Source organism: Macrotis lagotis, chromosome X, assembly GCF_037893015.1.
Source record: "Macrotis lagotis isolate mMagLag1 chromosome X, bilby.v1.9.chrom.fasta, whole genome shotgun sequence".
Taxonomy (NCBI): Eukaryota; Metazoa; Chordata; class Mammalia; order Peramelemorphia; family Peramelidae; genus Macrotis; species Macrotis lagotis.
In genome coordinates this window covers 703,712,568-703,727,063 of record NC_133666.1, presented here as the reverse complement: position 1 = coordinate 703,727,063, position 14,496 = coordinate 703,712,568, and the positions used below count along the sequence as shown (strand labels likewise).

The following is a 14,496-nucleotide window of genomic DNA, read 5'->3' as shown; positions in this document are numbered from 1 at the left end:
TGTAGACGGCCTTTTCAAGGACTTTGACCACAAAGGATCAGGCAAGGCTATTTTTCAGGATGGAAGGGACATGGGCGTCTCTGTAGGTAGGAGGGAAGAAGCCAGTAGAAAGGGAGAGATCCAGGATAAATGAGAGGAGAGGGGTGCAGAGAGAGAGTGTGATCTGCCAGGAAAGGGATAGAAAGTGCTTAGTATTTCTTTACTGAAAGATGTATTCCTGGGGAAACTATTCCCATCTTTCCTCCACCATACTGTTTAGGCAGAAATCATAAAATGAGGCCATTATTGACTTATGTCAGCGATGGTGTCTTCTATACAAAAAAGAAACCCAATGAATGCTCTTTGGTGCTACCTTCTCCCAGCTTTCTCACCTCCCTTCACAAGCTGATCTTGGATCCCAGGTAACTCATGGAAACTCAGCTTAGACACAGATCTGAGGAGTGAGTATAAATACTCAAACCTAGCGTTTGTCTACCGGAGACCACTCCTCTTTACCAGGGTAGAAATGCAAGGCTGAGGATGTAAGGAAACTTCATTTTTTGTTTCTTTTTATTAATGTTTCTTATGCCAGTCCTGGCAGAACACTTTGGCCTATTTTTTCTGTTAACATCAACCTCACCCAACTAAAGCTGGACCGGTGGAATGATAATATTAATGGAACTTTTGGACATTCCTCTGATCAGAAGCCACAGGGAAGTTGGAACTGACCATTTGTGAAGTGATTCTCTGGCCCCTGACTTCAAAGTTACCTAAAAAGTATGGGCACCTCCTTTCCATCAGCCCAGATGAACCTTCTCCATGGAAGTGAATCTGTATTTGCCTATGGGATGTTGGATGTTTGTTTCCTTAAGGGATGTGGGTGATTGTGATTCAGTTTAAGTTGGTTCCTTAAGGCCTAGGAAGACGAACCAGCAACAATCATGTGTCTGAGAAACCTCATTAGATTTCGAATCTTGGCTCAGGATGGGTTTCTACTTCCGGCAGCTGTGCTTAGACCCAGTAATGCCCAGATTTCTGCATTGGGGCAGGATTATTGGCAGCAGTAATGGACCACAGGAGACATTTCTTCCACATCAAGGGCCAGGATTCTTTCATTCTTTACCCTCCTCCCCAGAGCCTGGCATTGCTTCCTAATTGCTGACGCAAACACAGCCTTTCCCCAAAGTCCCTTTGCATTTCTAAGTTCTGGACCTGTCCTCTCTGGGGTGTTGAAAAATTATCCTGTGGGAAGAGGTGGCCACTAAACACAGGAAGTAATGGGAATCCCAGCCACTCCACACCTCTGACCTTGTTCCTGTGGCTGCTCCCCATCCTCTCCGGCCCTTCCTGAAATATGGTCAACTCGGCCACCAGGTGGGATCTGAACAGGGCAGAGGACTCAGACTGGTTCCTGGCCGGGGACCTCTCTTTAGAGTTCAGCACTGAAGACCCATTCATACCCACATACCTGCTGGCCAGCCCCAAAGCCCTCCATCTCCATCCAATTTTCATTTGTCCAGTGGAAAGGGAGGCCAATCCCTTGGGGAGTTCCTATGGTCTCTGGCTTTGGTGCCCTTTGAAAATCTGCTACCTGCTATTGTGAATGGCCTAGAAGAGCAACTGGGCCCTGGAATGAGGCAAGTGAAGGCCCTCTGGCGCTCATCAGCCCCACTTCCTTACCCTACTCTCCTCATTTGTCTGATCTGGATCCTTCCTGAAGAATTCCTGGCTGACCCCAGAAAAGGGGTGAAAAGTCCCCTTCCACTTCACTTCCCTGGCCTTGGGCTAGATGCCCAGGATGAAGCAAGGGCTCTGAGGGAAACCTGAGAGCCTGTGAGAGATGCTGGGTGAGGCTGAACAGATGGTTCCAGAAATGGGGACAAGGACCTCAGGATTCCTACGGGTTCCTGCCAGCAGGGCCAGAGTGCGGGGTGCTCATGATTTGTTTGGACTGTTTCTGTTTTTCATTGTGCTAACCCTCCTTGGGCTCTGACTTGCCGGGCTCCTCTGCCAGACCCCCTTCCTGGCCACACTGTCTCACCAGGTGGCCCTCAGGCTCTAGCCTCTGTCCTCCTTTTCTGGGTGATCTCATCCTTTCCCATGAATTGAATGACAGTCTCTGCACCAATGACTGAAATCTATCTCCCCTGCTCTGACTTCTCTGCTGACCTCCAGCTGCCTCTGACATCTCCAGCTGGATGGCCACATTGATACCTTACACTTAACCCGTTCAAAGAAGATCTCATGATGTTTCTCCCCAAAAAACCTTGGGTCAGCCCCTCTCCAGCATGCCCTCTTCTCTTCCTGAGGCAGCCTCTCATCACCTCACTCCTGGGCTAGGGCAGCAGCTATCAGGGGTCAGCCTGCCTCAGCCTCTTGACCTCTGATCATGAGTGATCTCCCTGTCCTCACCATCTCCCCAGGAAGCCCCTCCTGACCCCCTTGCTCTTCTCTCCTAACAGCTCAGGTGGGAGTCCTTGCCTTCACTTGCCTCTAGCTCCCAGAGGCCAGGGACATTTTTCTCTCTAGGCTTGGCCCATGTAGGTGCTTAATAAATGTTTTCTGACTGCCTAGCGAATGTCCTGGGCCTCCTGACCTGTGCTTGGGGCGGCCTCCCCAGCCGGGGCCAGCCAGAGAAGGCTGCTGGGAACTTGGGCCAAGGCTGCCCATAGGCTGAAGCCAATTCCTGAGGAGAGGAGCTGGAACCTTCCTTGGCCAGGATGCTCCCCTTTCTCCAAATGCAAGATCCTGGGGGAGACCAGAACTCAGGACCCCTCCTCCTGGGGCTGAGGAGCCTCTGGGCAGCTGGAGGGGAAAGACTGCCGCTCTGATGGCTACTGAGATAGTCAGGCCCTGCCATGCCCTGGGGGTGGACCCCCAGGCCCAGGGCAGGGACTTGACCTCCCTGGAGGCCTGCATCCTTTTCCTCTGGGCTCATCTTTCACAAGCCAAGAAGTGCAATAAGCAGCGTGAGGCAGAGACCCTGGATATCAGGAGCCCATCGAGGAGGAGGGACTGAAGGGGGGGGTTGCTCAGAAGGGGTGCGCTCTCTCTCTCTCTCTCCCAAATTCCTGGTGGACCCCTCAGTCAGTGCCTGCTTTCAGCTCACTGCACAAACACTGGAGGGGGCTTGGGTCAGTTCACAAACACGTAAACATACAAACACATACATGTACACATGCATACAAGGGTCTCCTTGGCCCGGAGGCCTGGACCCTCAGGAAAGAATGTGAATTCTCATCCTGTTCAAACATGGTGAAGTCTTGGGAGCTGCCTGAGGGTTCTCCTTCCCGGGGAGCCAGGGCACTCTACAGCAGGACTCCCCTCCTAGGAGGAGATAGCAGCCCACCTGCAGGGAGTGGGCAAGGCCCCACCACAGTTGTTCTCAGCCCCTTCAGCCTCTCCCCTCCCCTTTGGAAGCTCCCCATGTGTTCTCTCCTCCACCATTCGAATGGAAGCACCCTAGATTGACCGCTGGCAGAGAGGCTCTGGGTCCCTGGCAGCGGTGACCAGGACACATCCTCCCCACCTTCTGAACCTGAGCCTATTGGTGGGAAGGGGCATCTTGAGGCTGTGGGAGGAGGTTAGCTTAGGGCTCACTTTCCTAAAGGCCTTTGCCTTGTGCCAACAACTGGCACCTGGCCGACTCTCTGGCTAGTCCAGGGCCCATCCTCTGAGAGGCCACTTTTGGAGGTGGGCACTAAACTAATCCCCCCCACCCAGGATTCCCTCCCTGGCAGGGAGGGAGAGAAAGCACAAGGCCCCTCGCAGCCCCAGCTCTCTCTGACCCCAAGCCAAGGATGCTCCTGGCGGGTCATCCTGTCCACGCCCTGGCCCTGGTCCAAGTTCATTCCACACTTCAGGGGACAGGGAGGGGCCTGAATACCTCTGAGAAGGGGAGCTCCCTGCCTGAAAGGCTGGCTCTCTGGGGAAAGGTACTGCAGTTGCCTTGGGATGGAGGAAGCGTAGAAGCAATGGGACAATAAGGGGGTGCTGGCCCCCACAAACTGGTCATGCACAGATACACAATAAAATCTGTGGTTTAATATTCAACATTCCACGTCCTATATAAATAAGAACAAAGTGGGGCAGGAGTGGGCACGGGCAGGTCACCGCCTAGTTTCTACAAGCCGCCGGGAGATGGGATGAGGTGAAGACCTGAACCTTCTCACCTGCTGTCCTGCCGGTGGGTGGGTGGTGGGCAGGTGAGGGCATGGCTGCCGCCAGGGGCCATGGCCAAGGCAAGAGGTGCCCGCGAAGGGTCTTCCTGCAGCAAACCTCCCAGAAGAGGGAGAGGGCCCCTACCACCTGGACTCCCAGCACCCACCTCAGCATGGGGGGCCGGGGGGGGAGGGAGGGAGGGTAACAAAGGGGGCAGAGGAGAGGAGGAGGACTTGAGATTCAAGTATCAGTCTCTTCAGACACAAGACCAGAACCAGGAGGCCATGGTGGGGTGCTGGCGGCCGAGGAGGAGAAACCTGTTCTTGGCAAAGAAGGCCAGATGTGGGAGCAAGGGGAGCCCCCTGGCCCCCCAGAAAGACCTTGACCAAAAGAGGGAGAGGCGTGTGTATGTGTGTGTATGTATGTATTTGTGTGTGTGTGTATATGTGTGTGTGTATCTGTGTGTGTCTGTGTCTGTGTGTGTGCGTGTGGAAATCTAAGGGGCAGGAGGTCACCTGGGTCAGGGAAATGGTCAAGGGCTCCCCACCCATTCCTCCTGCCTCCCTGAGGGCCCATGGGGTGCTCTGGGGTGCTCCTTTTTGGGGGCTGGAAGGGCCCCTCAACTCTGCTCTCAAACCCTTCCTAAGGAATAAGAAAGGGGAGGCCAGAGCTTTGGTCCAGGGGAGAGCTTGGGGCCGGCAGCCCCGCCTGGGCCCTGAGGACCTCCGGTTCACAGCCTCGCCTGCCTTGGCTCCCGGGGTCCAAGGGGCTCATTCTGCTCTGTTCGGGGCCCCCGTGGCCTCTGCTCAGCTCACTCAGTCTCCTGCAGCGCGGAGCCCCGCAATCAGACTTCGGTGGAAAAGAGGACACTCTGTCTCTTGGTGTCCGGAGCGGGGAGGGTCTCTAACTGAAGGAAATAGAGCAGCACCTGGACCTGGGGGGTGGGGGAGGGGGAGGGGGAGAGAGAAGGATGGAAGAGGAGGAGGAAGAGAAGGGAGGAGGGAGGGAAAGGAGGAAGGAGGAAGATGAAGAGACCAGGCCCCAGGTGGGGCCAGGTAGCCCCCTCCCCTGAGGTGAGGTGCTCAGCCAGGCTCATCTGCCTCCTCCCCCCGCCGGCCAGCGGTGGCCCCAGTACCTGGGCCATGACTTCTAGGGACCAGCTGTCTGCCATGGTGATGGGCTGGCTTGGGGTCGGGGGGACCTTGCTCTCCTTCTCTGAGGGTCTCAGCAGGGTCGGGCCAAAGACCGTGGCCAGGTTGTGGAGGGACATCTTGTTGACCGTCTCCTTCTCCGCCACCCTAGGGACATGAGCAGGAAGGTGAGGGCAGAGTCTGGGGGGGCACCCTGGGGGACACTCAGTGCCTCTGCCAAGGCCAGCAGGGGCAGAAGTCCAATTGAAGCTGACCAAAGGAGAGGCCGCCACCATCACCACTGTGACCACCAGTACCTTTTCAGATGATCCAGAAGGAAGAGGAAGGTGAGGAGGCTGGGCTCGGGGAGGGACAGCAGCAGGTTCAACATACAGCTCTCTTTGGCGACTGGATCTGAAAGCGCTAGAAAGACCCAAGGAAAAGGGGGGGGGGGGTCAGGGCCACTCAGGACAGAGAGGGTCTCCTCCGGGTGCCTTGCGGCTCCGTCCCCACCCTTGTCCGTGGATGGCCTGAAGCCGGGAGAGCTCCGGGCGAGCTGAAAGGCTGGGTGAGGATCCTGGCCTGGCCTGGGGTGTCACTGGCTTCTCGGATTCAGCAAGATCAACTACTCTTGGGAGAGCTGGAGGATCTACAAGGGAGCTGGCGGGGAGCCCACCCTGGGACCAGCATGGGAAGGGCCCCCAACAGCTGGGACCAGCACCTGCCTCTCTGCCCACCACCCGGGCACGGGCACTCTCAGGGCCGGGCTCCATGTACTTTAGCATCCTGGGCCTAAGGCCCCCATCACTCCAGGGGAGCAGCAGAGTGCACACCTCCTCCAGATTGGGAAATAACTCTCGAACCCAGGACCCACAGCCAGAACTGATCTCATTTTGGGGAGGATGCTGACCACCAGCAGTCTAGAGAAGTGACCAGGGTGGCAAAAGACCCATAGACCAGACCAGAGAGTCAGGGAGGACCCCAGGGAGAAGGCCCGCAGTCAAGGAGGCACCCAAGGGGAGGTGGTGCAAGGTCAGGCCACTGAGCCTGGTCTTTGGCCCCCTCAGGTAACGCACCAATGCCCTCTGCAAAGCTGGGATAGAGCTCATCTGTGAAGAGGGGCTCAGGCAGCTCCCGGAAGTACAACTTGAGCGTCCCCGCGATGGCATTGACGTCCATCTCGCTCATCATCACCGACACGTCTTTGTTGTCTGAAAGGTGGGATCCAGGCCCACTTGGGCCACGTCTCGACAAGGGCAATGCCTGCCCTCCCCCCCAGGCATCCACTGACCTACGGTGGCAGTTGAGGCCCCGTACCCTCTCGTTCCACCCTAGCACCCACTGGTTGCATTGGCCCGGGAAGGAGAGCCAACAGAAGGCATGGCAGTCTGGATCAGAGTGAGCCCCCGTGCTAGGCCCGAGCCCCCCAGGAGGGATGGCGTCCACAGGGAAGGGCCAGTCAGCAGGCCCCCACCAGGGGACCTCAATCATCACCAAGCAGATCCAGTAGCTGGGAAAGCCCCTGCAAGCATCCCTGGACCCCCAGGTCTGACCCCTCTCTGCCTGAGGTCCATAGCTGGAGGACTGGGCTTGTTACCCTAAGAGGGAGATGCCTCTCCCCCCATGTGTGGGGTCAGCCCAAGAAAACTGGGGAAAGAGGAAGGGGGAAGGGAGGAGTCTGTCTCCAGACTCCCCCACCACCACCCGGTTGTGCTTGCATTTCCCTGAGGGTCAGAGAGGCCCCCCTAGGTCAGCATGTCACTGGCCTCTACCTCCTCCACAAGTGAGTGCGTTCTCTGATCCTAATCCAGCCCCATCTGACCAGAGACATAACCTATGGATGGGTGTGGACAGGCCCACCCCGTGGTCTGGCCTGGCCCTGTCCCTCCCTCTCCGAGACCAGCGGGTGCTGGACTGCTGAGAGTCCTCCAGGTCTGCCGCTGCTTCGGAACCGAGCCACACACCCACCCCATCCCCATCCCGGCCCTGCCGGGGCCCTTGAGGACTCACTGACATCAAAGGCGGCCTTCAAGGCCTGGATGTCGGTGGCCACGCCCGAGACACGGTAGATGCCCACTTCTTCCATGCCCCGGCGTTCAATCTCCTCCACACACTGGCGCACGATGTAAGGCACCTTGGACCTCTCCCTCCTGCAAGGGATGAGAGCACCATGTGGACAAAGTGGCCCCAGTGATTTGGAGGAACCACCTCTTTGGGGAGATGCCCTTGGTGGAGGGGGCGGTAAGGGGCCAGCGCCACAGAGGAGGGAAGGATTCAGCCCAGGCTGCCCAAGAGCTCCTTGGGCCCAGGCCCGGGCAGTGGGAATCAGAAAATGGTAATTGACTGTCCAGAGGACTGCCAACAAGCTCCAAGTGTGCCAGTCCATGAGCCTGGGGGGGGCATGCAGGTGGGCCCTGGAAGTGTCACGAGGTGGGACTCCCAGTGTGGAGATGTCCCCCGCCAAAACAATGGGGAACTAGGCCCCGGGACTCTGGAACTGGAAGGGTCCCCTCCACAGACAAGCAAAGTGAAGGCCAGAGGGTGCCACGACTTGCCCATGGTGGCCCCAGGGAGAGGTGCCCTGGTGCATTTCATCAACAGAAGGGCCCTGGCTGGTGTGCCAATGTGTCCACCTGGTCAGGGCTGTTCTGCCCTATGAGGCAGGGCCCCCTGAGATGGCAGCTGGGCACTGGGTCAATCATTGAGAGACGAGCCTGGGCAAGCCCCTTCCCCCCCCCCCGGCCAAGCCATGGGCATTCTGCTCAGCCTAGCAAAAGAGACCACTTGGGTCTCCCCTGGGGTCCAGGATGGAAGCAGGGCGCAGGACAGCACCCCTGCCCTTCCTGGTGGCCAGCCTCCCGGCCCCGCTCCCCCAGGCCAGCCTGGGGTCATGGAGGAGGACCGCTGTCAGAGGAGGCCCTTCCTACGACCGTGGCCCGACCCCCTGAGGGACCCCTGAGGGAGGGCGCTGCCAGGCCGGCACAGCAGTTTGGGAGGGAGGCAGGCTTGGAGCCGGCAGGGGGAGCCCCCCTCACTCCCTGGCCACTCACTTGGTGACGACACCAATCTTGACCCCGAAGACGCCAGTCTGCTTGCGGGAAGGCAGCCTTTTCAAACTGAACTCGCGGCTGGTAAACTTCACAGACAGCTTGGCCTCAATCTGCACAGGGCAGGAGATGGGGGTCAGGGGGCGGCCCCCGGGGACCGGCCCCTCCCCCACACCCCGACACATTGGATTCTTACACCGTTCATGGCGATGATGGCACGCTGCCAATCCTTATGTTGGAGGGCCTGGGGGTCCAGCTGAAAGGCAAGCGGCAGCCTTAAGTGACTTAGCCAGCCTGGGTCTGGGGGCCAGGAAGGGGGGTCCACAGGGGCATCCAGAACCTGAGGGCACCCCAGGGCAGTGCCCAGGAGCCTGCACTGGGACCTTGCCCCAGCTGCACAGCTGGGAGCTATGTGGGGAGGGGGCATGGGGGGCCTGGCCAAAGCCCGCTGGTCTCCAGTGTAGGAGGGTGATGCCTGGGCCTTGAACCCTGGTGCATCTTGGATGAAGGGGGGACTGGGGAGCTCCGGTTGGGCGGAGGAGGGTCCCTGAAGAGGCTGCATGGCTTGTGGGAAGGGGCCGGACACTCCCAGCAGCCCGGGGTGGGGAGGGAAAAGGCCAGCCCCAGACTGCCACAGTGGCCAGGACCCCAGAGAAGGAAGAGGCCGGCCCGTGATCATGAGCCCAAGACCAGTAAGGAAACAGTTTCAGGGACACTGGGGGATCTTCAGAGACCACAACCAGCTTTTCCATCTTTCGGCTGAAGAAACTGAGGCCCAAGGCTACAGAGACAGGATGCCCTTGCCCTCATCCCATCCACAGGGCACATTTCAGTAATGAGAGTCTGGGGGGGGGGGCCGAGCAGGGGCCACCAGGTCGCAGCCTCAGAAGGGGACTGCCCGGCCCAGGTTTAATCCTCAGGCGGCTGGGACTCAGCCTCCTTCTCCCTACCGCTGGCACAGGCTGGACCCAGTGAGGAGCAGGGCTGGAGGCCACTGGGCCGGGTCAACCCCAGCTCCATCCTACAGGACCCAAAGTGGCGACTGCCCAGAGAGAAGGGCTCCCTAATGTGGACGGGACGGCCTCAGCCGAAAGGTGGTGAGCTCCTCGTCACGCCCTGGGTTTGAGTGGTGGCTGGGAAATACCCGAGGGGCTCCTGTCGGGGGTGGGCCCTCCGGGGTCCAGCACAAAGCAGGATCTCCCACAAGCAAACCCCAAAGACCCCTTCCCCAGCAGAGACCCCGGCCTGTCCCCAGCCACACTAACCTTGCCCCTGCCCATTCGGTGGCGGATGTGGGCCCACAGGGTCCGGCCCTGGCCCTGCCAGCGCCGGCAGAGCCTCAGCATGACCGTAGGGAGGGTGGCCACCTCCTTCATCCTTGGCTGGACCCCGGGCGATGCCGAGGGCTAGCCCGGACAGCTTTTAGTGGGCTCTCTCAGGAAGGCCCCGCCCTTGGTCAGGGCCGCCTACGCCTCCCTCTCTCCTGGGCATTTGTTCCCCCACAGCTGGCGCGGTTACGGGAATGTATGGGGTCGCTATTTGTTGTTCAAAATAGAAGCAGGCCCATTTCCTTTCTGAGGAGCCTGGTTTCCAACAGGGGCGGGGGGGAAGGGGAGTCACATTTTCCATTGGGGTCTCATCATGGCTAAGGCCTGCCGAGCAGGGTCAGGCCAGAGCCACCCATCAGAGGATACTTCTTGGAGATGGGGAGCTCACTCCCTCTGTTCCACTTTGGGCAAGCCTCACTGCCATGGCTGTGGCTTCTGCCCGCAGGGGCCCTAGAAGCTGTGGCAGCACGGAGGGGCCACTGTTCATGCAGCCTGGTCCCTGGCTTGCAGTAGGCGCTTAATAAAACACATGAAAGCAGCTTCCCCATCCATAATGCCCATCTTGAAAATCCCTGGCAAAGTCCACCTGCCTCGCCAAGGGGTGGGCACAGGCAGCCAGGCCGACCCCTCCTATCTGAGCCTCGGGGCTGCCCCCTAAGGACTCTGGACGAGAAGACAAACAGGTTGAGGGAGGTCCCCAGAGACCAACCCCAGGAAGCAATAGGCCACCGGAAGCCCACTCTGGTCAAGCAAGCCCCTTGGAGGGCTGGCACTTGGGGCCACAACTTTGCCTCTGGGCCTGAGGGGTGTCGGGGTCCTGTGCATCCCCAACATTGGCTTTGGGGGCTGAGTGAGGCGACCGGCCACCCGTGCCAGGACCAGAACAACAAAGTGGATCATGGAAAACAGGGAGTTCTCTTCCTCCCTCCCTTCCTGGCCTGGAGGATTCCATGTCCCCCGCTCCGGCCCCCACCCCTGCTTCCTTCCCCCTGGCCAGGACAGTCACTTCCTCTGTCAACAAACATCGATCCCCAGCCCGGTATCTATGGGCGGCAGCCTTGGTAGCCACCGTCCAGGCAGCAGGTGACAACCATGGAAGGGAAGAGATGTTCAAGGGCCTCTGCCTGGAAGGGCAGGCGGAGGCTGGTGCCCCTACTGGGATGGAGGTGGCCGCTGTGATCTGGGGGGGACTCGGTGGTTCCCTCTCTTTGGAGGACACAGACAGGCGCTCCTCGCCTCGACTGACCTAGCCCGAGTGGACTCTTCCACACTCCTGAGCCTGACATCTTGGCATTCTGGGATCTGAAGGAGGTCTGAGACCCTCCCAGCACTCCTCCACCCCAGAGCCCTGGCACCCCCACCCCACTGTAGTCGTTGCCCCCTCCTTCTTGGCCTCACACCAATTGATGCCGGACTGCTTCCCCCAGGAGTGGGCTTCTCTGAGGAGCCCTAGTGCCCCTCCAAAGACACATCGCCCTCCATCGAAGTACCAAATGATCTCGGGCAGCCTGTGCCCCCTCCCTCCGTGCTCACACCCGTGCGCCAGACCCAGGCCCCCTCCTTAACCATTCTGATGACCCCATTGTTCCCACAAGCTGCTGCTGTGTTCATGTCCCCACACAAGGAGGCTACGGAGGAAGGGGAGGGCAGGGACTCTCACCCAGGGCCTGGGAGGCGGGTAGTCCTGCCAGCCTCTGGTGCTGGGCCCTGTGTGGTCGGGCCTGGGGCCTTCTGCAGGCATCCATGGCAGTGACCTCTCTTCCTGGATTCTGACTTTCCCCAGCCTTCTCTGTTTCCCTCCCCGGCTCCCATCGTCAAGCCCCTGGGGCCCCCCACCGCTCTGCCGGGCATCCTCCTCTCTCCATCTCAATGACATTCTGTCAACACGTCTCCACCATGGTTCCTGCCACTTATCGTCCTTGTGGTTGTGCCCCCAAATCCTTGCTTCCTCCCAACTGCCCTGCCCACTGGGGAGCCTGGCCTGCCGGTCTCCTCCCCACACAGATCTGGGCACCGTCCCATCAGCTTCCTTCCCGCACAAGGGGGAGGCCGGGGGACCTCCAAAACCACTCAGGCCCCAATGGCAGCACAATGGACAGAACGAGAGAAAGACTGAAGATGGAAGAGAACCCCATCAAGTAATGTCAACCCGAGGGTGGGGGGGGGCAGCGGAGGGCTGGACCTGCTAGGGGTTCTCTACAGCCAGAACACCAGGATCACCACCCCCCACAATGGTCCTGGAGGAGCTGGAAACAAGAAAAGGGAGGGGATCTCTGGGCTGGCCAGGGGGGCACTAAGTGGCCTGTCCTCATCTTCTCTGCAAACACCGGGCCCGGACCACCAGGGTGTTCCATCCCCGTCCAGTGATCCCGACCCTGTCCCTAAGGATCCCCAGGGAATACATGTCCCTCTGCCTGGTGCTGGCTTCTCCGGGGGCTCCGTTCACAGGCCCATTGCCCACCTCCCTGGCAGGCCACCTCTCGATCATCCCTCAGCTGATTAAGGACAGCTAGGTGGCGCAGTGGGCAGAGCACTGGCCCAAAGTCAGGAGGACAGGAGTTAGAATCTGACCTCAGACACTACTGTGTGACCTTGAGAAAGTCACTTCACCCTGACTGCCTCGCACCCAGGACCGTCTCCGGTTGGTCTGATTCCTATCTAGCCAGTGGACCCAGATGAGTGCAGGAGAAAGTGAGGCTGGAGACTCAGCCCAGCCCCCTCTCGCCCAAATGCAGTTCACACGCTTGTCATGGCAGCACCCCCTCCTCCAAGACTGAAGGACAAACAGCCAGAGGGGACAGATACAGACCTTCCAGACCCTCTGTGCCCCAACTGCAAGGAAGCGTTTGATCGGCCAAAGTGAGGACCCACACCGACCCCATCAGATGATGCGCCATCCAAGCGCATGCCCCTGTGGTACAGGGGTCTCCGTTGATGGCACGGAGCCTGTTGTTCAGTCCCTCAGGTCCCTACCTACTGTCTGTACCTCGCACCCAGGGGGGAGACCCCAGGCCAAGCTGGGGCTGGGAGCCCCTCCAGGAAGCCAGCCCAAGAACAGAACGGTGCAGACCACCATCCACATGAGAAGAACCAGGTGGATGAGCAAGCCCGATGTGCCGTGGAGGGACAGTCCCTGGGTCTGACCCAGACGTGCTCCTGGGCAGGGATAGGCATGAGGAGGAGCCGGAAGGCGCAGGAAGAAGGGAAGAGCCCCTGAGAATACCAGGGCACATTAGGAGGCTGACGGAATGGAGCCGGAGACCCCCACGCCTCCTCACCCTGAGCCTTCCCTGGCCTGGCCTCCCAGACCCCTGCCTGTTGATGAATCATCCAAGGCATCACTGTCTCACCCCAGGGTTCCACAGGGAGAGACAGCCGGATGGCACGTGTGCCTCCCCAAGCCGGGCCCAAGGGTGGCGGTGCCACAGTGGGTCCAAAGTGGCTGGGACATCCCCCCCCATGAGGGGGCAGAGGTGGGACGGGGCTCCGGCCTCACCTGCATCTGGCCTTTGCCCATCATGCGGTCAGTGGTCTCGCCATCCTCCTTGCTGAGCTTGGTCTTGTGGTAGCATTTCTCATAGCACAGGATGCGTAAGGTCTGGGAGCCCTCCAGCTCGATCTCAAACTCCTACGGCCCGAGGTGGGGGGGGGGCGGGAGAAAGAGCCTTGAGTGGTCTGGGGCCTCGGGGGGTGGGGTTGGGCGCTGCCTCGCCCCAGTGCCCCTCAGACCCTCCCCCCAGAGACCAGCCTGCAGGACCCCCCGGCCCTGCCCCCATCACCTCATTCCAGTTAGGCTCGGCTGTGTCTCTATAGACCCGGGTTTTGGCTTTGTTCACAAAGTACCCAAAGGAGTCCACCTCCAGTGTGCAGTAGAGATCTGGGGAGAACACAAGGGTCAGGCGCCAATGCGGGGCACCCAGCCTCACCCCAGAATAGCTGTAAGGTGCCCTGGATGGTTCCTGGGTCCAGGTGCCAGCCTCCTGCTGCCACAGGTCACTGTTCTGATGGGAGACCGGCTATGCGGCAGCTCACGGAGCCCGGGGGCCAGAGCGTGGCTGTGAGAGCAGTAGCAGCGAGATGCAGAGCAAGCAAGCGTTTGCCAAGTCCTTGGCAGAGACTGTGTTATCCTTCTAATGATCCACTGACCCCCACGTTGCAAATGAGGAAACTGAGACAGGCAATGGTAAAAGGACTTGTCCAGAGCCACCCAGGTAAGGGTCTGGAGCCAGATCTGACCCCAAGGCCAGAGACCCCCTACACCTCCTGCTGCTCTCCCAAAGAGAGAAAATAGGAAAATGGAAGACTGGGGAGCTTGGGGGGAGAGCCAGGGGGTCCGGCGAGGAATAGAGGAGGAACCCAGCATCCAGGGACGGATTCTTGAGACTCAAGGCGGGGACAGGCATGAGGTGGAGCCTTACCAGGGCGCTCTCTTTTACTCTCTCTCTCTTTCTAGGCCTCACAGGGATGGGGGGCTCAAGTACACACTCCCTTTCCTGTTTCTCCTCTGCCCTCTCTGACCATGGGATCCTCCTCAGGCTCCCCAGGGGCTCTGGTTCTGGGTCCTCTGCCACACTGGGGCCTCACTGACCCCCACGGTCTCTCTGAGACAATGCTCTGCCTGCCCTGCTGCCCCACCCTCTGCTGACTTCTGGCTTGGCATCCCACGTCATGCACCCAGCGTGCCCCTGACTCCCTCGGCATCCTCTCAGGCCTTTCTACTCCCAGCCTAGGGGCTTCATGAGCTCTTCACCCTCTCTCACCCCCAGATCCACTGCCCCAGTCAGTGCCAGTCCCCTCTGCCTCTGCAGCACCCCCACAACAGGCCCCCTCCTCACCTCTGCCCTGAGCAGC

General features: G+C 59.6%; 2 protein-coding genes across 2 annotated transcripts in view; both read right to left on the bottom strand.

Annotated features, from left to right (window-relative positions):
* Window positions 1-14,496, bottom strand: part of LOC141497082 (uncharacterized) — an 857,774-nt gene that overhangs the window by 314,590 nt on the left and 528,688 nt on the right. The window lies entirely within an intron of this gene.
* The window catches only part of BCR (BCR activator of RhoGEF and GTPase), a 49,825-nt gene continuing 39,332 nt past the window's right edge, over window positions 4,004-14,496 (bottom strand). Inside the window, exons 15-23 of the mRNA XM_074199665.1 lie at window positions 13,425-13,522; window positions 13,142-13,273; window positions 8,514-8,573; window positions 8,321-8,430; window positions 7,281-7,420; window positions 6,347-6,481; window positions 5,588-5,693; window positions 5,276-5,438; window positions 4,004-5,074 (exon numbers count right to left, since the gene is read on the bottom strand). Coding sequence (XP_074055766.1) covers window positions 4,985-5,074; window positions 5,276-5,438; window positions 5,588-5,693; window positions 6,347-6,481; window positions 7,281-7,420; window positions 8,321-8,430; window positions 8,514-8,573; window positions 13,142-13,273; window positions 13,425-13,522 — 1,034 coding nt within the window. The 3' untranslated portion in view covers window positions 4,004-4,984. The remainder of the gene's footprint in view (window positions 5,075-5,275; window positions 5,439-5,587; window positions 5,694-6,346; window positions 6,482-7,280; window positions 7,421-8,320; window positions 8,431-8,513; window positions 8,574-13,141; window positions 13,274-13,424; window positions 13,523-14,496) is intronic.